The sequence below is a fragment of the Meriones unguiculatus genome, chromosome 8 (assembly GCF_030254825.1).
Source record: "Meriones unguiculatus strain TT.TT164.6M chromosome 8, Bangor_MerUng_6.1, whole genome shotgun sequence".
NCBI lineage: Eukaryota > Metazoa > Chordata > Mammalia > Rodentia > Muridae > Meriones > Meriones unguiculatus.
Genome location: NC_083356.1, coordinates 77,705,852 through 77,729,754, shown reverse-complemented (window position 1 = coordinate 77,729,754; position 23,903 = coordinate 77,705,852). Strand labels below are relative to the sequence as shown.

The following is a 23,903-nucleotide window of genomic DNA, read 5'->3' as shown; positions in this document are numbered from 1 at the left end:
TCCTGTTTTCTTCTGGACAGCACCAGTGTTCCAGTGCTATGAAGTCAAGAAGAGGTTTGCATTGCATGATAGGGAATCATCATAAGGCATCTGCAATTACACAGCTCATACTGATTACATTAAAAGACACGCACGCACGCACGCGCGGGGCAGGGGAGAGGGAGATCTTGGCAGTGATGAAAAACCTCTATTTTAATAACGGTGTTTATAAGACTCTAGGTGTATGGTCAAATGGCATGTTTATGTACTCATTCTGCCAGGGTTAATTTCCTGTTTTGAGACTACATGTAAAGAAGAGATAACTATACGACTACCGTGGGTAGAGGCTGCTTCTGACGGCTGTAATGTCTCTTCAGCTTTCTGTGATCCTGTGCTTATTCAAAATAACATGCCTTTAAAAGTGGTTTTTTTTTTGTTTTTTTTTTTTAATGTTCTTAACATTTCCCAGAACAGTCTGCGTTAGGACTAACTAGGAAGAGTAAAACAGCAGTATTTTTTTTTTTCAAACATAAGGTTTCAGTCACAAACTCCCAAGAGGCAGCTTCAGACTGAGAGCGTTCTGGCAAAAACTTCCTCCACAGCCTGGGCACTGTAAAAATGTAATGTCAGAATCCGGGCCTCACCTTCCCACTCTCATGAACAAGACTGGACCCGCTCACCAAGGTTGGCTCCTCGTCATCTTTCCGGGTACATCCAAGGGCCACATCCTTATTTATAGAAGACTTCTGGGCTCTATTAACCGAAAGTGGATTCTTTGTGCTGTTGCTTTTGCAACACCCTTAGCTTGTTTGTTTGTGGTATAATATAAACTTCACTAGGGGTGGCACTGCGTCCGTCTCTGCCCACTGCATTATCAACTGCTAGAGCCAGATGCTCCCCAACTTAAGTAAATGCATCTCGCGGGAATCCGCCCTCTTTGGGGGCAAGGGCGTTGGCATGGACTCCTTCCTCTCACGTTGCCTACCCTGTGCTCCAGGCTGTCCTCAGGGTCCTCGTCGACCCTCTCAACCTGCCTCACCCCGCTGGAAGAGGCCACTCCTTCCTCTCCGCTAACGCCTGGGACCACAGGAAGCCTTGCTCAAGAACCGCTCCTCAGCACCACCCTGTTCCCGCCCGTCGGGTAGTCCCCCTCCCGGGCCCTGGAGGCAGAGGCGAGACTCCAGCCGCCTCACCTTTCTCTCCAAGCCCCTGGATACTGCCCGTCAGGCCACGCCCCTCAGACATGCCCCCTCATGCCACGCCTTTCAGCACGAGCTGAGGAAGAGCGGAGGGAAGGGGCGTGCCCTCGCCGTTCCCGGCCTCCTATTGGGCAGGTCTCCGGCTGGGGGCGGGGCTGCACCCGCAGCCCGAGCCCCCGTTGTTACTAACGGCCGTCTGTGAGGCTCTAGCCTTGATATGGTAAGAAGCGACACCGGCTCCAGCGACATGTCCGAGAAACGACAGGTCGGCCACAGCCAGGCCCAGCGGCTCCCCGAGTCCTTCAGGGGTGAGTCCCTCGTCCCTGGCACAGCCTCCCCGAGCCCGGCGCCGGGTACCGAGCCCCACGCGGGCCGCGAGACCCGCCGGGTTCCGAAAGGCGCGTCTCCAGCGCACGGTGCGCGCTTCGCGGAGCCGCCCTCTTCTCGGGCTGGGAGATGGTGCCTTCGGGGTGCTGGGGTGCTGCTCGCGTGACAGCCAGCACGGCGCCCTCGCGCCGGGGGCGTGTAGCCTTTGCTCGGCACCCTGGCAGGCGGAGGTTCGCTTATCCCTCGGTCCAAGGTAACAGGTGCCAGCGCTGCCTTATCTGGCGCGGTGCACGCGGGCCAGGGCAGGCCCTGGAAGCCAGGAGGTGGGAAGGGAAGCCGTCCCCCTGTGACCCAGTCGGCGGTGTGGGCAGAAGAGATTAGGGCTCCCCGTTGTTCCTTCCAGGCCCGCTGTCCGCCTCATTCTGTCCACGTTTGTCTTAAAGAGACCCTTTCTTCCAAGGAAAAGAGCTGGGTGGCTCAGCACTCCGCCGGGGCATTCCTCCTAGCCTTGAAGGCAAGAACTGTAAGAGGCCCTGCCCCATTCCTAGCCTCTGTGAAGAAATTAGAGCCCCAAAGCCAACTACCTCCTTGAGCCTTTAAATTGCATAACTCCTTGGGGTCAGGAGGTGCCCAGTAAAAGATAATAAACCTCTCAGGAGTACTGCTATCCTCGCGGGGGCTTTGCTAATCCGAAGGAATTATTTCTAAAGATGGAATTTTAGAGAGGATGAAACAGCGGAAGAGATTTAGGAGGCTGAGCGGGCTTTCCCATCATCCAACAGAGAACGCTGTCATCTCTTCGGATTATTGGCAAAGCCGGCCTGTCCCCCCCATCTGAGTCCCATCTCCTTGTCCAGGAACATCTATTTACCTTTGAGTCCTTATGGGGAGTATCACGGGAATTTCAGACGGCTCCAGAGTACAGTATAAAGAACCTACTGGGTTCTCATCCCTCAGTGTCATGCGTAAAAGCATGTTCGCGTGAATCCTTCTCTGTACTTTACCCCTCCCCCCCAAATTGGGAGTATAATAAAATTAAAGAGAGTAATTGCAAAACGGACAAAAGCCCACGCTTACTAGGCGAAGCATTCTGCTAAATATTGTATAAATGTTATTTTATTGAATCCTCACAACTGATACTCAAAGAAATTGACTTAGTCACACAGGATTAGTGGGGTCATATTTTAAATTCGTATTTCATTGATTCTAAAACTTGAACAGGAAAATACTGTCTAGTATTCCCTCTTCAGTAGTGGTCTGGTGCCTAGATAAAAGTGGGGGTGTGTTGGTAGTCTCTGTTACTTGTACCGGGACCACCGAAGTGGAAAATGGATTTGGAGCAGTGTCCTGGGAATAAAACGATCTCTGTACTTAAAGATCATTTTGTTTTCTTGGTCACAGACCAGTTTGGGTTTTAGGTCTAACTCCCTTTTCTTGGTTCTACAACTTAGCTGTTTTAAACAGAAATCTTTTAGAATTAGTGGAAATGAATGTGCTTTTTCTCAAGTGTATACACAAATGAACTTTTGCTTAGCTGCTTGATTTTGTCACTTCTTATTTTAAAAGCTTTACATTGTGGGGGGGGCGTGGGCGGGTGGGTGCCTGCTCTCTCAAGTGCGTGCACACACATATCTGACATGGCTGTCTTGTGGAGGTCAGAGACAACTTGCAAAAGTAGATCTTTCCTTCCAACAGGTGTGATCCAGTGATAAAATTTAGGTCATCCTTGTTGTCAGCAATCGTCTTTGTGGACTGAGGCATCTCACCTGCCCACCTTTATATATATGTGTGTGTGTGTGTGTGTGTGTGTATGTGTGTGTGTGTAATGGTAAGCTCAGATTTTACATTAGGAAGAAACCTGTTACTACAATGTATTAAACAGAACTTCTCAAGTGTGAATCATGTTCCAAACATGGCTGAAAAACTTGACAAACATCGAATTGCAATCCTGCGACAAGGAAATGTCTTTATTCCCCATCTTTCAGTAAGGAAGCTGAGTCAGAGTGATAAAACTGCAGACAGCCCAAAAAATTCAGAACCAAGTTTCCAAGCCAGGCACTGATTTTCTGAACCATTTTCCTGATCCTACAAATGTCTGCAAAACAGGTACCAAAGTCTAGGGTCTGGTCCAACTTCAGGACTTCACTGAGGCTGAGGCAGTCAGTAAACAAAGGAAGCCCAGAGGAACCGAGGGTGAGTTAGGACTCTCAGATAAAGCCACTCCAGAGGACTGCCTCTGATAGAAGCCGTGGAATTACAAAGCCGGGACTCGTCTCTTTATGTCTTTGTAAAGGACTTTTCCTCCATAGATAAATATGACCAAGCCTGTCCTTTAACCTAAAGCCAGTGCATTCAGTTTGTAATGGAACAGTGTGGGTGGATTGCAAAGAAATGTGTTGTTGCAAAGAGGAGCTGTGTCAACAAGATAAGTCCCTTTGGGAGGACCTCTTGCAAATAAGCAGAACCATGGGATTGATGTGTTTATTTCAGTTGTTATGGCCGAAGACAGAGAAGTTAGAGGAACAAGAAGTAAAAAGTGTGCACTGGATCTTGGTTACACACTTGCTCCTTTTTCTGTCTCTGTCTACATTCTGGGACTACTGAAGAAACTTGAGCCTCTTGCTCTTGTTTGATATGACCAAGAAAATGCCTTCAAGTACGAGACAATAAAATGATGCTGTCCGCTGAAGCGAACAGTGATGGGAAGGTAGCATAGTGTGAGGAAACGGGAGTCGTTAGAGTGAAAAGCCTGGGGCGTGGCCTCAGGGCCATCACTGACCACCCGGGTCACTCAGGCAAGTTCCTCATCATACAGTCAGGCAATCTCACTGCCCTACCCCGCAGGACTTTAAGGATCAAATAAAAGATATACAGATATACATAGGAGTCAGGGAGGCCTTGTGATCACAGATAAGCACTAGGGAAACCAGGAATGTTAGACACACAGGGTTTTCTCTTCAAAGAGAGGAATGTGTAACCTGTTTTCCACCCAGAGGGCCGAGGGCACAGGTGGTTAAAAGCTTGGTGACGTTTGCACTCCCTGTGTGGCCAAGACCAGGCCCTCCCCCAGACCTTTATCATGAGCTTGTTTTCCTCAGTCTGCTGACCCCGTCTTTATGGAATACGTCACATGTAAGAGTTTCAGTGCAGTCGTGTCACAAGCTCTGTGACATGGTAATTGAGCTAATTATCATCAGGAAATATTTTCACAGAATTGTGTTGTGGTTGAATATGCCTAAATCTGAAGTCAGATTCCGAAAGTTTGAGCCGACACTGACTACTGAGTGGTGTTAACCAAACTGCCTTCTTATCTGTCACAGAATACCATCTACCGGCCTCGGTGGTCTCAGAGACCCTCACAGATATATGTGAATGCTCTTTTAAAAATTTTAAAAACTATGATGGGATTACTTTGTGGAGAAAACAAAGAATAAAAAAGATTAATGATGGCTAGACTTGCAGAAACTATACTCATTTCCCAGTGAGCCTGCAGGTAGAGGAAAGCGCGAACAGTGCATACACAGATGGCCTGACAAAGTTTAGAACTAATTTACTGCCCTGTCTGGGATCTGTTCCTCCCCCGGAGATGGAATCCCCAAACAGATTGTTAGTCTTGATATTTTCTCCATGGCACATAGGTCCCAGAAGGCAGTTCACCCAATAAAACACTGATTCCTTGTGTGGTGGTTTGAATAGGCTCATGTTTGAATGCTTGGCCCACAGGGAGCAGTCTTAGGAGGTGTGGCCTTGATGGAGTAGGCGTGGCCTTGTTGAAGGAAGTGCAACAGTAGGGGGTGGGCTTTGAGGTGCCCCTTCTGCTGCCTGTGGGTCAAGCTGGGGCCTCTGGGCTCTTTCTCCAGCACCATGTCTGCCAGCGTGCCCTCCTCTGTGAGGATAAGGGACTAACACCCTGAAGTGTAATCCAGCCCCAGTTCAATGTTTTTCTTTGTAGGCGTTGCAGCGGTCATGGTGTCTCTTCACAGCAATAGAACCGTAAAGAAGCTTTTTAATAATGACCTTAAAATTGTACTGACAATAATGGTTACTACTTGAATAGTCTTTAAGTGTAAAGCATTTTACATATTTTCGCATTTGGTCTTCATAACACTGTGAAATAAGTTGTTCTTTCTTACATTTTACTCATAAGAAAATGAAGTGAAAAAAATAAAATAAAATAAAATAAAAAATAAAATGAAGTGGTAGGGTTGGAATCTGGTACCAAATTGTCAAGCTCTTACCTGTGTCTTGGTTCATCAAAGGGAAGAATTAGGAATCTAATGGTAAAGAGTCCTATGCTTTTTATTTCCATTTTCAAATGAACGTAGTGTTACCCTCTAAAGACATACATACGTTTATTTATTCATTTATTTTTGAGACAAGATTTCTTGTGTAGTCCTGGCTGCTCTGGAATTCACTCTGTAGACCCCTCAGGCTAGTCTCACGGTGATAGAGAGCTGCCTGCTTCTGCCTCCCACACCACGACGCCTGGCCAAAGACTTAGGAGAATATCTGAACTATGGGTATTTTTAAGATGGGTAAATAAAAGAGCTTTGAGGAGAAAGAAGCATTAACGTAAGGGTGTGCCTGTTCTGTTTGTATGTATCTTGGGCCAAGTCTAAATGTAACGACTTAAGTGCTCCTCAGCAAACTGCTGTTTTCTTCTCTGAAGGCTTCTGTGCTTCTCCACAGGGGCCATGTTTAGCCTTTCCTAAAAGGACTGGGGAAAAATCTGTGGGGATTTGTTGTTTCAGAACACGCGCTTGAGGAGAGCAGCTGTCCCTTTAGGACAGAGAATGGTTCTGCAGTGCGCTCTGGAACCCTTCTGCTGACATGTAGTTTCAGTCCTGTATGTATTAGGTTCCTTTTCTCTTCCACGTCACTCACTTAGCAGTTGGCCGGTGCGTGTCACACACGGCTGTCCTATATATTACCCCTTTACTCGGCATACTCACTTCCCGAGGACTCACTGGACCAGCCCCTTTTTAGGTGAATAGCCCCACTTCTAGATTTTTAAATTTTATGTGTATGAGTGTTTTGTCTGCATGTACATATGTGCACTGCCTATGTTCCTAGTGCTTCTTGTGGTAAAAAGAAGGCAACACATGCCCTGGAAGTGGATTTTGGATGTTTGTGCTCAGTAATGTGGGTGCTGGGAACCAACTCAGGTCCTCTGCAAGCGCTCTTGACTGCAGAGCTGTCTCTCCAGCCTCTGTAAATAGTTTTTACATTAAAAAAAAAAATCCCTTCAGCCCAGCTTTTACATTTTTATGTACTCCTTTTTTTTTTTTTTTTTTTTTTTGTTACATATGAAAATCAGATTTCAGTGAATTTTTTGGGAATACAGCCCTGACCCTTGCACATACTTGTGAGCTGCCCACGGCTGTTTTTGTACTGCCAGGATAGGCTTCAGTATTTTCTCAAACCCCGTGGTCTGCAAGCCTGTTTTCTCTTTGCCCTTCTTGGGTAAAAGCTTGCTAAATTCTTTGGTATGATTGGTATGAAATAATGGTAAAGAAAGAAAGGAAGAAGAAAAGAGGAAGAAGAGAAAGGGGAGAAGGAGAAACAGTTGTATCTTGAATATAAATGCTTTAAGAAGAAAAGTAAAAATTTGCAAAGACTTTATTTTCACCAACCATTTACCCCTGGAGCTGTTAGACCAGGATAGCATGTGTTTTTAAGATAAAATTCCCAACCATCCTATTTCTCTGTACCCAGACAATGCATGTTCATGAGAGTTTACAACAGAAAGTGTTTCACCCACTGTATGTGTAAGGGAAAGGAAAGGATTGCCTCTTACATACCGCAACTTGGATGGTTTCAACAACTCCTCAGCCCATTCCTGTCACCTTGTGCAATGGTGCATTTGACTCCAAGGCCTAATTTTAGATATAAGACATGTTTCTGGCTTTTCTCAGTGCAGGAAATCCAATATATTTTGAACTTTACTGTAATTAAATCTCAATAGTGATTGGGATCCATTACTGGCCAGTCTTGTCGTCATGCTAGCTCCAGTTCCTCTTAAAATAAACCAGCTGACACAGGATGGATAGCACTCTTACTTTCCCTGTAGCCAGACAACAAAAGTTACTGTACAACTTGTACTTTTATGTTTATAATTTGGTTTGGTTTTAAATAAGTTTTCTTGAGGTAAGCTCAATTTGAGTAATAATAAGCTTAAATGTGTGTGTGTGTGTGTGTGTGTGTGTGTGTGTGTGTGCATTTTAGGTCCTTTGAAGTTATTATTATTAATTGGTTTTTCAAGATAAAATTTCTCTGTGTAGCCCTGGCTACACAGAGAACTCATTCTGTAGTCCAGGCTGGCCTTGAACTCAAGAGATTCACCTGCCTCTGCCTCCTTTGTGCTGGGATCAGAGGCATGCACCATTACACCTGGTTTATTGATTTTTATTTGCGTCAGTCTTCTGCCTACAGTTATGTCTGTGCACCAAATGCGTGCAGGGTCTGTAGAGGCCAGAGAAGGCACTGGATCCGCTGGCGCTGGAGTTACAGGGGGTTGTAACTCCAGCGCCAGCGGATGGCTGCTGAGAATCAAACTCAGGTCCTATGGAGGGGTAGCCAGTGCTCTTAACAGCTGAGTCATCTTTCCTAGGTCCTAGTTCTGATTGGTTAAAAGTTCACTTTTAATGCAGTTTTCAGGAAGGAGTTTCACAGTGGAAAAAGAAAATGCATAAAGACATGGCAAAACAATGTTTATAACCAAATATTGTGGGATCCCCGATCCCAGTGAAGCATTTAAGGCCAAATATCTCGGGAATATTGATTGCCTGTAACTTGTCATTTACCTCGCAAGCTAATGGGAGGAGACACCCTAAATTAGTAACTGAGAAACTCTGAGGAAATGAGGCTTATGAGATTTTGGTGGGTATCTGAGAATTGCTTCTTCTTAATTGCCCCACGATCACGGGTGACTGAGATTCATTTCTGAGCCCAGAGGGACCTCATGTCCTGAGAAATGTGCTTTATACACCCTGCTGAACTGTGATCAGGTGGGAGAGAATTTTGATGGTTGAGAATAGGACCATTTCACTGTACAGGGATTAAGAAAATAAGTGAACTAGTGCCACTTTCCTGGTGTGGAAATGCCTCAGTATTTCTAGCCATGCATTTGATATGAGCAAGTTACATTTGAAAATGTACTTTCTGCAGATCTTTGCATGTTGGAGCCGAGGCTGGCTGAGCTAACATAAAGTAAGTGGTGAATTCACTTGTTTTTAGGAGGATTTTTTTTTTTTTTTTCAAATGGAGCAAATACAATTTCTCCAGTTTTCATCATGGAAATTTGAGTGGAATATTCTTTTCACTGAGTGCAGTAAAAGGTCCCAGGTGCCTCTTGTCTCTTTATTAAGTGACATCTCAGTTCCAGAAGGCCAGTCTAGTACTCACTGTCATGTACAGTGGAGAAACTAAGTTCCTGGTGGTCCTTTTCTTGCAGGACGCTGTGCCGTACGTTGGGAGCATCAAAACGAGCAAGAGAGACTATCTAATTCATGGAATAGCACTTGCCTAGCATGTTCAAGATCTTGGGTTGGTCCACAGCACCATAAAGAAAAAATTATGAAGAACCATTCCTGCTCTTAAGGGGTTGTAATCTTGTACGATCAGGAGCTCTGCACTCCGCCTGGCGTGTGAGGGACTTAGGGCAACATTTTAGAAAGCACCAAATATTACCAGATAAACATCTGCGGCTAATTGTCTGTCTTTTGGAATCCAGTTCACATAAAATCCAGACAGAAGTGCAGCTCAGAACCTTGAAGCTTTTCTGCTCAAAATAGGAAGTTCACCTAAGAGGAAGGGCTTCCTCTGTCAGAATCTGAGATTTCACCCTCAGAACTGCCTGCCTCAGTGTTTCCTGGTTGGATATTATGTTAAGAAAGTACTGCAAACATGAACACTTCTCTAATGACAACCTTTTATATTTAATGGGGAAGGGCCAAAGAGACTTAGAGCATGCTCTTTAGGGTAAGGGCATTGTATTTGAATCCCTGTCCTTCCTGGCATGGCCTTGTGAGAATCATGTCTTTTCTGTTACTTTGTTCATAAAATGGAATTAAAATTATTTAGCCTAGTCAGTCATGGTGGGAATTCCTCTAATCCAGCACACGGAAAGCTGAGGCAGGAGGATTGTGAGTTTCAGGCTAGCCCGAGCTACATAGCAAGAATCTATTTAAAAACAAAACCAAAACAAACATACAAACAAAACTTCACTGGATGGCGCTAAGAATTAGAGCTGTACACCAGATTGAAAAAGTATTCTTAACACGATGCATGCCCTGTAGGAAATTGCCCAGGTGTACTGTGGGAAGGCACGTTGCTTCTGTCCTCTCACTTATAAAGCACCATTTGTGTAATCCCTGCCAGAAGTTCCTCACAAGCAGTGGAGCATAGGGGCCCTGCCCAAGAATTGTGACTTAGAAGTGTCAGGAGGAACTTAGGTTACTTTAAGTGTGTCATGACTCAGATCAGAGCATTACAAACACAACCAAACTCCTTTCTGGTTACCCTTCTATGTTTCAGGGCCCTTACTCTAGCTGCCGACACCTTCTCTCTTTCCTGTGCCCAACCAGGAGTTTCTGCTTTCACCCTTTCTCCTGAGCAGCAACGTATGCCTGGCGTGCTCTCCCCTCGTGTCGCTTCTATAACTCTAAAGCCGCACCTGAAGTGATGGCAGAAGCCTGAGGCTGGTGAGACACTCCACGGGCTCTCTCAGTCCCTGTCTGCTCCAAGAAAACAAACTAAACCGAGGAAGACAAAGAAAGTAAAAACTCAGCACAGGGAAACGTGGAGGATTCCCAGGCTTGAGAGTGGGAGGCACCTGCAGAATAATAGTCGTGCAAACCAGAGAAGAAATTGATGGATTGATGGAATACCTGGCTGTTCTGAAGGAGATTTAGACCGTGGACTAAGGAGTAAGGTTGGGTCAGCCGCAACTGTATCAGACTAAGCAAAGCCAAAAAAACCAAAAAAACAAAAAAAAAAAAAAAAAAAAAAAACAGGAAAAAAAAATTCTAGAAGGAATGCTAGTTTGTACTTTACCGTATGGCTTAGCTCTGACTGGCATATTGGTGGTTAACCAAAATTACAGTGCAGTTTTACATTCATTCTGGAGGAAGTGATAAGGGAGAACAAATTTTCTTCCGCAGTGAAAGTCATGTAGTACTACTGCTCAGAACCGAAAATGCTCAGAACCGAAAATGCCAGGAGAGCCCAAGCGAGTAGGTTACTGAGACCCTGGCGCCAAACGCTGGCAAGTACAGCCAAAAGCTTGGTTTGTTTTTGAGGACACAGAGGTGGTAAAGAGTGGGCAGAGTGGACACCGCGCCACTCTGTTAACGGATAGAACCGTTTGACTTGTAAAAACGTGTCTCTGCATGTGCATGCCACAGCTAACACGCATGCCGCAGTACCAGTGTGACAGCGCACAGGTGGAGGTCGGGACAATTTGCAGGAGTCAGGTCTGTCTTCTTCCATGAGGATTCCAGGGACCAAACTCAAATTTCTCCATTTCGGCAGCAATCACTTTTAGCTGCTGAGTCATCTCACTAGCCCCTTGTTTGACATTTTAAACCTCAGAAGCATAACAACTTTGATTTTTTTTTTAAGTCAAAAAACAGGAAAAGCACAAGTTCATGGCTATAGAGGTTAGTGAAAGATGCAAAAGAACAATTGCTAGAAAGGGAAATTTGCTACTAATTTTATTTATTTGGATTTTAAAGTAGAGTGTGAGCCAGGAGAGAGATTGGTAGAATAGTAACCAAAATAGTTACTGTCTCTGAGTTTAAAGTAATTTTCCTTTCTTTTTTATACTTTTGTACACTCTTTGCAGCAGGCGGGTATGTATTGCGTTTGTAATTCAACAAAAGCACTATTGATATGCAGATGAGGAAGGAAGTACCATGATGCTCATCACAGAATTGTCTTTAATAGCGAGAAACCAGAAACAGCCTGGCCACTAATCAGGAAGTGGGTGGTGGCTCGTAAGCCCTGGGCAGCAGCCTGCAGAAGTAATTTGTAGAAAGATGCTCTAATGGGATTATATGCTTGGATCACAGTTTTTCATCTGGAGTCAGTCATGCTGTGCCCTGAACCAGAATACCCATCTGCATTCTTCCCTGCCTCTTTGTCGGCATTTTCCTTTCTGTTAGGATGCTGACAGTGGTTGTGCACCCCCTCTCGCCTCCACCCCAGTGTGTGCCACTCTCCCACCCAGTTCTGTTTGCACCTGGCATCATAACTGTCTTATTCCTCACTATTCTCGGCTCTTGTTTGAAGCTGAATAGTCTTCATTTTTGTTATTTCACATCATGAGACAAAGCAACCACAGAGGTATTCAGTAAACATATGCTGGGCAAAAAGATGGGTGATATGAGAAAAGAGTAGGCACACATGTTTCAGGGCCATATGAGAATTAGAAAAGGAAGCGCAGGTAGGTCAGCCAGCAAAATGCCAAGCACAGGGCTGTGCTGGGAGCAGTGGGGATAAAGTGACCATACCCATAACAGGCTGTATGGTTTTGTTCTCAACAGAAAATGCCAAGGCAGATCTGGGACCCTGTGGCTGGATTTTGGTGGCCGTCTCATTCTTGTTCGTAATTATAACCTTCCCACTATCAATATGGATTTGCATAAAGGTAAAGAGCATTTCTTTCGCTTCTGACACAAGGCCAGCTGCTACCTCCATGATCTGTGGGACAGACAGAGGGAGACCATCCTGGCCTGTGGCTCTTTCTCTTTCATCTCTCTTTTGGATAGATTCTGCAGATGAATCTATCAGAATCTCAGAATCTGCAGCCACTATTTGCTCAGTCCTTCCTCACAGGCAAAGTGAGCATCACTGTGCCACAGTTTTCTGTGTCGGGGTGTGAGATGATCCTTTGAGAAAAGGTCCTACAGCAGGATGGCTGGGCTGGGTGGCAGGCTCCCTGACGGCAGCACCTTTGCTATGTCTCCTCACTTGTAAAATCGGAGAAAATGGCAGTCCCTCCTTTAGGATGATGGGCGGGGAGGAAGGGAGCTGCCTGCTTTAACATAGTGAAGAGCCTGGCATGGAGCGGATGCTCCCCAGCACAGCTCTCTTACCTACAGAGTTATGAAAACCTAGGTTAATAACGAACAACTGTCATTTGCAAGTTCCTAAAATAATGGGTATGCTGCCTGCATCTTCTGATAAATTGTATTGTAATTAACGGAATCAGAAGAAGAGCTATAAGCTTTTCTGAGCAAACGAAACATGAGTAAGGGATGCTAACTCATGTTAAGGATGAGTTAACTCAGTTAGGGATGCTAACAGTCAAGGGTGGGTGTGGGGATGGCCTTCTCTGTGTTCCACAGCCAGTGTATCTGTTCTGTGTTTTGAAGCAGGAGCTTTTAGACAGTGCAGGCTGGCCTTGAACTCACGTTGTAGTTCAGGTTGGCTCAGCAACACCATCCTTCTGTTTCTGCCGGTAGAGTTCTGGGGTTAGAGGCATATGTCATCAATTGCTGCTGGTCTATTGCTTTTAAAATTAGTAAAACAGGAAGGGAGGGTGGGATTGGGAAGGAAGGAAGGAGGGGGCTTCAGCTGGGATACGAAGTGAATAAACTGTAATTAATATAAAAAAATAAAAATTGAAATAAATTAGCCAAACAAACAAAGCATGTGTATATCGTAAATGAGCATTGTGCGTGGAAAGCACACACCCCAGATGTGCAGCTTATAGAGACTGTCAGGAAAGGGAGAAAGCAACGGAAGGCACTGAACCCGGTCAGAGCAGAAACACGCTGGGGAGCTAGGCGCGTAAATGTTCGTGGTCATCATGATTAATTCTCATCCGTGTCTTTATTCCAGATCGTGAAAGAGTATGAAAGAGTCATCATCTTTAGATTGGGTCGCATTTTGCAAGGAGGAGCCAGAGGACCTGGTCAGTGCTAGGTTTCTGCCTGGAAACCGAAGTGTTGTGTTTTTGTATTTTTTTTAAACCCCTCTGCATATGTGCATATCTAGTGTGGGTATGTGCACGTGCGTACTGGTACCCACAGAGGCCAGGCTATGGGATCCTCCTGTAGCTGGAGTTACAGAATTGGGGAGCCACCTAATGTAGGTGCTAGGAATTGAACTCTGGTCTTCTGGAAGAGCATCAGGTGCTCTATACTGCTGAGCCTTTCCTCCAGTCTGCGAGACTCAACTGTCTTACTGATGTGAGTTCCCCAGTGAGGCCTCTGCTTGGAGCAGAAGCTATATAGCAAGAGCAGTGGCTCTGGCCAGTGTGGATGCTGCCCACCCTTCCCTTTATTATCTGTTTAGAGCGATTAGGTTATCATTGGCCTTGGCCAGCAATGGCCTTGGCAATGGGAGGCTGAGCAGGAGAACCTAACCAAGGAAAGGACTTTAGTCCTTACAGGATGTGCCACCACGCCCGAGGAGGCTCTGGGAACACAAGGGAGAGCAGAACACAGTCCCCTTATCAAAGGGCATGCCGCCCAACAACCAGACACCAACAAAGAGACAGATTCCAAGCCCAGCATTTAGTGTTATGAATCAGTAGCCACCGAACCCTGACAGAGAAGTGCAAGAGACCCCGAGAAGAGCAACTGACCTGAAGAAGGGACAAAGCTTTTCCATTTCATTGTTTTGTTTTCTTAAGTACTTATTTTTATTATTTAATTTTTTTGTCTATGTGTGTGTGTGCACATGAGTTGCAGGTGCCTTTGGAGTCCAGAAGAGAGCCAGCATCCTCAACACTGGAGTTAGAGGCAGCTGTGAGCTGTCTGTATGGGTGCTGGGAAGGGTCATTTAGATGCGCAGTAGATGTTCTTGACCCCTGAATCGTCTCAGCCCCTCTGCTTTGTTTGCTTCTTTTCTTTTTGAGACAGCATCTCACAGGTTGACCTGAAATTCACTGTGTTCCCCAAGCTGGCTTCAAATCTGAGCAGTCCTCCTGCCTTCAGCCTTCCAAGTACCGTGAATTCCAACAGCAGCTGGCCTGTCTGAGTTCTGAAGTGCAGAGTATTTGCCACAGGGATATTCCTGACAGAAACAGCAACACATGCAGAGCCACGGAGGGGAGAGAACACAGCAGAGGAACGGTGCCCAATGAGAACTTGGGACCTGCTGACAGGGAAAGTGCTAGAGAGGCACGCTGATTCCGGAGAGGCCTGCATGCTCTGGGCTGTGGCTCAGGAAAATGGGTCCAGAGAAGCTCTAAGTAAATTCTTAGAGGTGAGAAGTGAATGAGCCATGTTGAGAATAGCAGTCTGGGGCTGGAGAGATGGCTCAGAGGTTGAGAGCACTAGCTACTCTTCCAAAGGTCCAGAGTTCAATTCCCAGCACCCACATGGTGGCTCAGAAGCATCTGAAAAATGAGATCGGGTGCCCTCTTCTGGCATGCAGGCATACGTGCAGGCAGAACACTGTATAAATAATGAATAAATTAATCTTTTTTTTTTTTTTTTTAAAGAAAAAGGAACAACAGCCTGAACTGACTCCATAGACCGGATGGAGGATAAATGGAGCCTAATTGGTCTCTCTGGTCCTGTGTGTTGCAGGTTTGTTTTTCATCCTGCCCTGCACTGACAGCTTCATCAAAGTGGACATGAGAACCATCTCCTTCGATATTCCTCCTCAGGAGGTAAGCAGGTCTCACTGTGGCTCCCTGGCACTGGAAAGTCAGAGCTTACAATCCTGGCTGCCGGCTCTTTTCCCGGCTCTGTGACCTTGAGCGGGTCTTTAAATTCTCTGTGTCCCAGTGTCCTCAACTGTAAAATGGAGGTTGTAATGGTAAGGCCTACTTGATAGGGTGTTGTAAGGAGTGAGCGAAATGCATGGGGCCTGAACATGAAGCACTGTGTGAGCGCCTGTCACTGTCATTAGAAACACGGTGTGGTGCCTGAGAACCATCATTGTTGGAATCATCTTTCTGACCACAGCTCTCTTGCATGGGTCTCCGACAGGAAAAACAAAGAATCTAGTTCAACATTCTTTCTAAGGGTCTTCCTTGTCATTAGAGATAAATTGGCTAAAAGCAGAATTAGAACCTGCCCATTTGGCATCTTAGGAATCTCTGTGGTCATTTCGAGCCTTTTCAAATTTCTTCACAAACAGCTCGTGGTTACAGCCATTTCCTAGACTGAGGTGGTTGCACTGAGAGAGATCCTCAGCTCCCAGCTCCTGGGATTCTCTGTCTGTTGTTTTCCCAGCTCAGGGGCAACTGCAGCGGACCCCAGCTCTCCGTGGCCATTTGGTACCCATCTGTGAGGAGACAAAGTAACACCGCAGACAGGAAACCCGCAGGCTGCTGAGGGGCTAGCTGTGGGAGAGCAGGGAGGACAGTGCTCCTGGCACAGGCCGGGAGCTCAAGGTGGTGTTGGAGCCCAGCTTGTCAGAAATCACAAAGTCCAGGAGCCAGTTTGGGCTCCCTAACTGGTACTGATCCAAGCACTTGGTAAGGTCAGACCTTTCAGTCCACACAAAGTCAGTGAGCCAGAAATAATTCCCACCCAACCCTTTTGAGAAGAAACCTGAGAGCGTCTCGGATTCTTCACGTTCCCCTGTCATTCAGGAAGACGGGCTCTCTGGGGCCCTTTCGAGGGGCTGGGAATGGTGGCATTTCCTTGTGTAGACGCTGCGGGCATCTGGCTTGTGGCTGTGAGCTTCTGCCTTTCGCTGAAAACTTGGCAAGCAACTCTTTCCCAGCCCTTGTGATCCTACTGCAGAGGGAGGGGAGCATCACCCACTCTGCCAGTGCTCAGAGAAGCCGCAGTGTTGAACTGTGGCAGCCACAGCGGCAGGAATCCGTGAGTAGCGTTCGTTTCCCCACCGCATTATGAGAGGCGGTCTCACGAGACGGTAATATTAGACCCGCGCATTTGTTAACAAATCCCCCTGTTCAAGTCAGAGGTGTTTGAGATTGCAAAACAAGAGAGAGCACCGCTTCGGTGCCTGGCAGAGCTAACCGGCCAGCCTGGGCCTCGCAGCTGCCCAGCTTCTCATTGACATAGCCGGGATGCCTTCAGAAGACTTCCTGCATGACGACGCCCCCCTCCCTCGGCTGCAGAACTATGGTAGGAGGCGGTGCTGCCAGCCTCGTCTTGCAGACGAGGGGTTGGTGGGTCACATGGTTCACCATTCCCTTCCTAGGATCTCAGTTCACCTCTCACCTAGTGACCCTCTGCCATGTGTCAGCCACACTGCCAGTGCTAGAGTAACAGAAGAGCTTGCCCCTGGGACACTCACAGTCTAGCAGAGGCATCCACACAGCCCACTCAGTGCGTCACTCCACAGAGGCACAAGGGATGTGCCTAGGACGGCGCTCCTGAGAAGACAGTAAATGGTGGGAAGAAACGAGCCAGAACAATGCCACTTTTGAATGGCATCTCAAAATGTGCTGAGGGACTGACTCTGTGGACCTGGATAAATAGGAATATTCCTTTAAGTCTCTAAACCTGATGCCTTACCGGAGAAACTCAGCTATTGCTTAAGGGTTCGTAAGATGGCATTTGTTGTGACAGTGAAGAGGCTAAGGCAGCTGTGATCGCCTTCCTCCTGTAGGTCCTCACTAAGGATTCAGTGACGATCAGTGTGGATGGCGTGGTCTATTACCGCGTTCAGAATGCAACCCTGGCTGTGGCCAATATCACCAATGCAGACTCGGCAACCCGTCTTTTGGCACAAACCACCCTCAGGAATGCGCTGGGCACCAAGAACCTGTCTCAGATCCTCTCTGACAGAGAAGAGATTGCACACCACATGCAGGTGAGAGAGATCACACCACGTGCAGGTGAGGCATGCTCACTGCCAGTTAGCTAACTAGAGACAGAGAACTGAAGCTGAGTCCATGACTGCTCACCCAGACGTGGGGGTGGCTGCTTTTTTCTTTTTAGGTTTTTCAGACTCTAGAAATGTTTTCAGACTAATACCCATGGGTTCACACACTCCTGTGCATGCTGTTTTAAAATCTCTTCCGGTGTCTTCCCCTGAATCCACATGATCCTCGTAGATCATAATGGCTTTGGGGCTATTCTCAAGACAGTCTAAGTATTGGCCTATGGACATGTCCCACAGATCCCCATGTAATTGCCATGCTTTCCAGTCTCGCCTGTGACCTAGATGTTAATAGCTTGTTCAAAAAAGTTACAGCCCTGTAAATATAAATTCCTACTCTTCGTAGAGGTTTCATCACGGTTAAAATCTGTGATTTCTTTGGTTTTGAAATAGGCAGTCACTCTACAGCTCAGAGTGCCTCTAACGAGCTCTGCCACCCGGGTGGGACTTGCATTTCCTCAGCGTTACTGCCCCCTCCCTGCTAACAATGCACGATCCGTACGATCCATCACAGACACAGAGAGTATCGTTCACTCCTGCCCTTGTAGAGGAGGAAGGAGAGACAGGCGTGCACGCGTCACGTTAACTCGGGGGGGGGGGAGTTGGCAGGCTACTGGTGAGCCAAGCTCCTCGGCTGGCTGCTCTGTTTGTGACAGTTCACTGGAACACAGGGTTCACTTGTGCATTATGCAGGTAGCTCTATGGCGGCAGGGCAGACTGTTTGCAGTAGTTGCAGCGGAGACTACGGATAGACAGTCCCTTTACAGCTCCTTAGACATTTGCCAGCCCACATTCGCTCAGCAGTAGCAGAATCATGCATTTCCTCACGCCCCTGCCTCACCAAACCTTACCTACACCACATCCCAGTGGCTGCGGCTGCTCTGGGCATCTGGACAGGAGCCGTGGTGCCTCACTTCTCTTTCCAGAGCACGCTGGATGACGCCACTGATGACTGGGGAATAAGGGTAGAGCGCGTGGAGATTAAGGACGTGAAACTGCCAGTGCAGCTGCAGAGAGCCATGGCTGCGGAGGCCGAGGCTGCCCGGGAGGCCAGAGCCAAGGTAATGCTTCCTGTTTGTTCAGGTTCTGTTGTTCTGCTTTAGTTTTTCTTTTTAAATGCCACAGTAATAAAACCCTCTCACTGAAAAAAAGAGTAGAAGAGCCGGGAATGTTTAATAAGGATAGAAACCCTGCCTATCACCCCAAACCCTGTTTCCTCAGAGGACACCACTCTAAACAGGTGTGTGTGTGTTCTGTATGAATGCATGAGCATTTTAAGACAGGCCTCTCTGAACCTGGACCTCACCATCTGGTGAGACTGTCTGGCCAGCAGGGCCCCAGGACCCACCGGCCTCCTTCCTCCGTACAGAGGTCACAGATGTGTGCCACCATGCCTTGCTTTTGCATGAGTGCTGGGGAGCCCGCGGGCTGGTCCTTGTGACTGTACAGAAAGCACTCTAGTGAGTGAGCCGCCTCCCTAGTCCTGTACTTGATTTTGTCTGACTAGGTTGTTGGATTATTGGCACCAGGGAAGCCACACGACACACGCTGTCCTGCACCTTGGCTTTTTCACTCAGGTCTCTTAGAGTCATATCATTCTCTCACGATTGTGAGCCTCCTGCTTTGTTTCCTCGATCGATTATTTTTTTCCTTAAATTTTATTTTATGTGCATTAGTGTGAAGGTGTCAGATCCCTTGGAATTGAGGTTACAGACAGTTTGTGAGCTGCCATGTGGGTGCTGGGAATTGAACCCGGGTCCTTTGGAAGAGCAGACAGCACTCTTAACCACAGAGCCATCTCTCCAGCCCCTGAAAAGGGTTTTGTTTTATTTTTTAATTTCCTCGGTCTATTATTAAAGGCAGGTTGACTTTCAGAGCACAAGACAGTTGCATCAGTTTGCTGTCATTCATTCCTCCTTATTCTTATCTTTTTCACCCTCTCTTTTTGCCCAGGAACTTCTTCCTTCATACTGTTTCTTCTTTCTCCTATTCCACACTTTCTTTCTCTTTTTGTGTTTTCTTTTTCTTTTCATCTTCACCTTATCTTTGTCGTAAGCCTGCATGAGTGGCCCTTCTGGTAGTGCTGAGGAAATATTTAAGCTAACCTCAAAAGAAAATAAAAAGTCTCTTTCAAGATGACAATGTGTCAAAATATGAAGGTATCTCATCAAACCCAAGGACCGGAAATACAGGCTGGCCTTGTCAGAGCTGGACAAGGCTTTGCCTCCCTGTAACGGCCATGGTGGAGCTCTTCTCACCCCAGAGCCACAGCATTCCTGAGGGAGCCGAAAAGGACAGAGCCTCATGTGTAGAAGAGGGATTCTCTCTGGTACAACAAGGACAAGGCCACAGCTGATGGTAGCCACACAGCCCCGCCCTGAGAACAGCTAGAGCAGTTTTCACAGGAGGGTTGGCTGTGCCTTTGACAGATCTCCTAAGGACAGGGGCGAGCCAATTCATCCTCACTGGAAAGCAGTAGTAGTTGGTGATTGGCTGACCACAACCCCTTTCTGTCTCATAGGACAGCCACCTGCCTAAGACACAGATTGTCCACTAGAGTTTCTTAGCCGGCAGGGACCAGGTAGAGGGGTAGGTGCCTGCAGAACTTTTTTTTTATCAGCTAGAGCTTTCATGTATTTGGTGGATGCTCATGGATGCTCATGATGACATGGCAGAACTCTCAAGTGCTTTCCTGCAAAACCATCACTTTCAGGGACTAAATATATGTACAGGGTTATTAAATGTTCCCTATTACCATCCGGTTATTTGAAAATTAGGAATTGCTTTTACCTTATTATCTGTCATTAACTGAAAGCCCATTTTTAGACTATAATTGCTCATACACAAAATATCAGAGTTAAAGGATCTGAAAGCCTGCCCTTCTATTCCCCTGTCAGTAATTAACTACAGAGCTGTTTTCCACTGAGGTTACACTTGGCATCAGACTCCTTTTGCAGGGCTCCAGATAACAACCCTCAGCTGCTTGGAGTCAGCCCTGAAAATGAAACTTGTTTGCCATCCTTGTCACTGAAAGCTGAAGGCCGAAAGAGCTGAGTGATTTTTCTCAAGGTCCCACAGTTGAGTTCTTATGAGAACTCTCCACGCCCCTCTTTCCCATTCTGATTCCCCCGGAACCTCCCACCATTCTCAAAGGTTCCTGTCTTCCCTTTATAACAAGGAGTGAAAAGATACAGAAGGCCAGCTAGAATGCTGTCCCTTAGACGAGGCTGTCAGGTTAGCCTGACGATGGTGGCATGAACCTGGGCAAGGGATGACTGTCCTCAAGGTTTAGGGTTCACACACTGGACCTGCTTCTGAAAAGTATACTAGTAAAATAAGGAACTCTGAAATAGTTGTCAGCTCACCCTCATGCTCTCATGGGAAATAGAGGGTGGCTACCTCTTCAGTAAGCAAGTTACAGAAGAGAGATAGCGAGCGGGTGCGTGGACCCATAAACAGACTTCAGAACAAAAGCCCTCAAGTTAGTTAGTCACAGGGAAACTCAAATTCAAGTCGCAGGCTGCTGCCACCCTAGATACCCATCGGTGGCTTGAAACACAAGGTGAGAAGAGTCAGCAGTGTGGAGGCAGGAGCTGGGGTGCTTGTGTTCTAGTGTGGGAATGTTCATTGGTACCACCCCTTGGGAAGACAGCCCAGCAGTATCTACTGAAGCTGGATGCTCTCAGAGCCCGTGGCTGAGAGCGGCACTCCTCAGCGTGTAGCTCACAGGTTCACGCTCCTGTTTACCAGCAGTGTGCCACAGCAGCCCTTCACCATCTGCCTCATGATGATGCCATGAAATGCTGCCTCATCTCAAGAGTATAGAGTACTCGCTGCTTTTCTGTTGCTGTGCAGAAACAGTATGACCAAGGCAACTGTTGGGAATCATTTTCTCATCCCGCAGCAGTATATTGCAGCAGTATATTTCGGACGGGCCAGACTGAAAGCTTTCTGTAGGTCTGAAGGGGAGTCTACAAGGGTCTCAGAATTCCTCCGAAGTCATCGTTACTAGATACATAAGTAGATGGAGGCAGAGCTTTTGACTGTTGTCCTACGCCTCCTGGCATGCACGCAAGTCAGTATGCTAAAACCTGAAACCTGTACTGCCATCTTTTATCAAACAAGACCTGTCGGTTTTCAGTTCAGTAAACGCTTCCTTTCTTTGATTTCAAAGAACTGGAAATCCATCTGACTTGCAAAAGGTTTGTATCCACACATTGAGGTCAGTTGCTCACCCCTTTGCAGAGCTGTGGGCTGTTCCACGAGTGACCAGGAAGCAGTAAGAGAGAGTGCCTCGAGCAAGACAGAGCCTTAAGCAATTCAGTTTCAGGAAGGAGAGTCCCTGGAAACCGAGTGTCTAGGGATTACTGGGTTCATGGGTTCCCACATGTTGTCTAAGGCATTTGAACCCTCCCCTGAAGACTGCTTTGTGGCATCGTGCTATTTGCCGACTGACCTCTTCCTCCCGCTTTATAGGTGATCGCAGCTGAGGGGGAAATGAATGCGTCCAGAGCTCTCAAAGAAGCTTCCATAGTTATCACCGAGTCTCCTGCGGCCCTTCAGCTCCGGTACCTTCAGACACTCACCACCATCGCTGCAGAGAAAAACTCCACCATTGTCTTTCCTCTGCCCATCGACATGCTGCAGAGCATCATGACTTTTAAACACTGAGCTTGCAGGTCCATGTAGAGCTGTGCAGACCCCTCCCAGTGTAAAGTGGGGACCAAAATAGCCTTTAACTCACGGGGAGATTAGCAGGAAGCTTGACCGTCCACCCCTCTCCCCCCTTTTCTGTGTGTAGAATGTGGGGCTCTTAGAACAGGTAGGAGCCATAAAAGCAGGCTTACTCTGGAGCTAGCAGTGTAGCTTAGTACTTAGCACTCAGCACCTGCTCAGCATGCCCAAGGCTCTGGGTTTAATCCTAGCACCAAAACAATGTTGGCTCGTAAACACAGAGAGACAGAGATGGAGAGTTTACATGCAATAATCTTACTCTTCATTTAAGTCTATGTCTTTATTCTGGAGTAGGTTGAAGCGCTCTTCTGACTTCCTTTAAGTTGTTCTGAGCTGTGTGCGAGCAGTCAAGTCAGAACAAGGGACACAGCCTAGACAGGCCACAGGACCCCACTGGGTAAACGCTCTGCCACAGTGAAGACCTGTGCCACCCGCTTCTCAGGGCCACCTGTGCCTTCCCTTCCGGGAATTCGTTTTTTATTTTATTTTTGGTTTTTCAAGTCAGGGTTTCTCTGTGTAGCCCTGGCTGTCCTGCACCTCTGTCCTATACTCTGTAGACTAAGCTGGCCTCGAACTCACAGAGGTCCACCTGCCTCTGCCTCCCGAGTGCTGGGATTAAAGGTGTGAGTTACCACTGCCCAGCCCTTCTGGGACTCTTAAGGAAAGATATTTCCTCAATGTCCATCTCCCTGCTGTAAGCCCAAACTGTGCTTTGGAATAATCCTCTCTTCCTGCTTGATCCTCTCAGAACCCAAGAAATGATCAATCAACAAAAAGGCTCCCACTGGCCCTTCTGAGACCGGCTGCATTGCTGTGCTAGTCCTCTTGAAAACAGTAGGTGCAGTTTTTAAACCTTCGTGATGAGTCCCCTCTGTGCTGCCTTCAAAAGCAGCCCAATTCTTACCATAGAAAGTGCTTCTTTTCTGAGTTTTTGCCGATTTTCATGTATAAGGTTTTTAAATCATTTTGATTTTTAAAAAATACCTTTTTAAGTTGTATAAATAATTGTTATATGCCCATTTGAATAGCTTAAGTACTGAAGTACTTTTTAAAAATTTTAAGAAAACCATTATACTTCGCTGTCTGCATACTATTAACTCTTGCATACTGTGAAATATTGTGATTACTAATCCCACGTGAGTAGCGTAAGGGCTTTGTGCATAGACACCATGCTAAGCTAGCTCTCTGTGCAGAGGGAAAACGCTTTGTTTGACTTGTTTTGTTTTCCTCATACAAAATGTTGATACCAATAGAGGAAGTGGTCCACCCCTCAGGGCCGCAGTTTCTCATTGTGACACCCTTCCCTTGGCCTGGAAAGCTTGCTGGTGACTTTTGCAACAGCTTTGAGGCTCTTGCTTCACCTGGAGAAGCCTGAAAGAATGGCTCCCTGCTGCAGCAGCACTGTTGACTGCTCTTAGCTCCCCATACAGAACTTCCGTCCCCCCTCCCCCATGCACACCCTGTTATAAGCCTTGAACCCAGCTGGGGTCTCTACAGGTGTGCATAGTACGTCCCCCTGGACCCAAGTTGCATTTACATTTTGAATCTAAAGTAATGCTTTCATCTGTTTGGAGAAGTGGCTCTCCCTCAGTGAGGACCAGGAAGGCCCTTGTCCTGATGAAAACACCTTCTTGGAGGTGGAAACTGGTGCACTTGGTTCTCTAAATCGCTCCCTCCAGACACCAACTGGCCTTTGCTTCTGTGCCTTATGAATTAGTAATCCAGTAGGCTGAAGTTCAGCCCCAGAGAGGGGTGGAGAGCAGCAAGCTTATAGGAAGCAGAGTTGGAAGGGTTCCTTGCCTCCTCCCCCTCAGCCGCGTACAATAAAGTGTGGACCCTGTGACCTGC

At 46.9% G+C, this 23,903-nt stretch overlaps 2 protein-coding genes and 1 long non-coding RNA gene across 3 annotated transcripts in view; 1 reads left to right on the top strand and 2 right to left on the bottom strand.

Moving 5' to 3' along the window:
* Positions 1–18,286, bottom strand: part of LOC132655885 (uncharacterized) — a 27,515-nt gene extending 9,229 nt beyond the window's left edge. Inside the window, exon 1 of the long non-coding RNA XR_009593822.1 lies at positions 18,173–18,286. This is a non-coding gene — a long non-coding RNA (uncharacterized LOC132655885). The remainder of the gene's footprint in view (positions 1–18,172) is intronic.
* Positions 1–23,903, bottom strand: part of Cntrl (centriolin) — a 327,805-nt gene that overhangs the window by 88,533 nt on the left and 215,369 nt on the right. The window lies entirely within an intron of this gene.
* Stom (stomatin) lies at positions 1,336–23,903 on the top strand. The gene is made up of 7 exons (XM_021653683.2): positions 1,336–1,486; positions 12,050–12,153; positions 13,350–13,422; positions 15,047–15,129; positions 17,049–17,252; positions 18,248–18,382; positions 21,798–23,903. Exons 1-7 carry the CDS (start codon positions 1,396–1,398, stop codon positions 21,990–21,992), a joined length of 885 nt encoding a protein of 294 aa, XP_021509358.1. The 5' UTR covers positions 1,336–1,395; the 3' UTR covers positions 21,993–23,903.

Bases quoted from the DNA above. Each gene is read 5' to 3' on its own strand.
- Stom (XM_021653683.2), top strand. From the start codon at position 1,396: ATGGTAAGAAGCGACACCGGCTCCAGCGACATGTCCGAGAAACGACAG. The intron at 1,487-12,049 runs GTGAGTCCCTCG...TGTTCTCAACAG, and splicing joins GCTCCCCGAGTCCTTCAGGG to AAAATGCCAAGGCAGATCTG. The intron at 18,383-21,797 runs GTAATGCTTCCT...CCCGCTTTATAG, and splicing joins CCCGGGAGGCCAGAGCCAAG to GTGATCGCAGCTGAGGGGGA.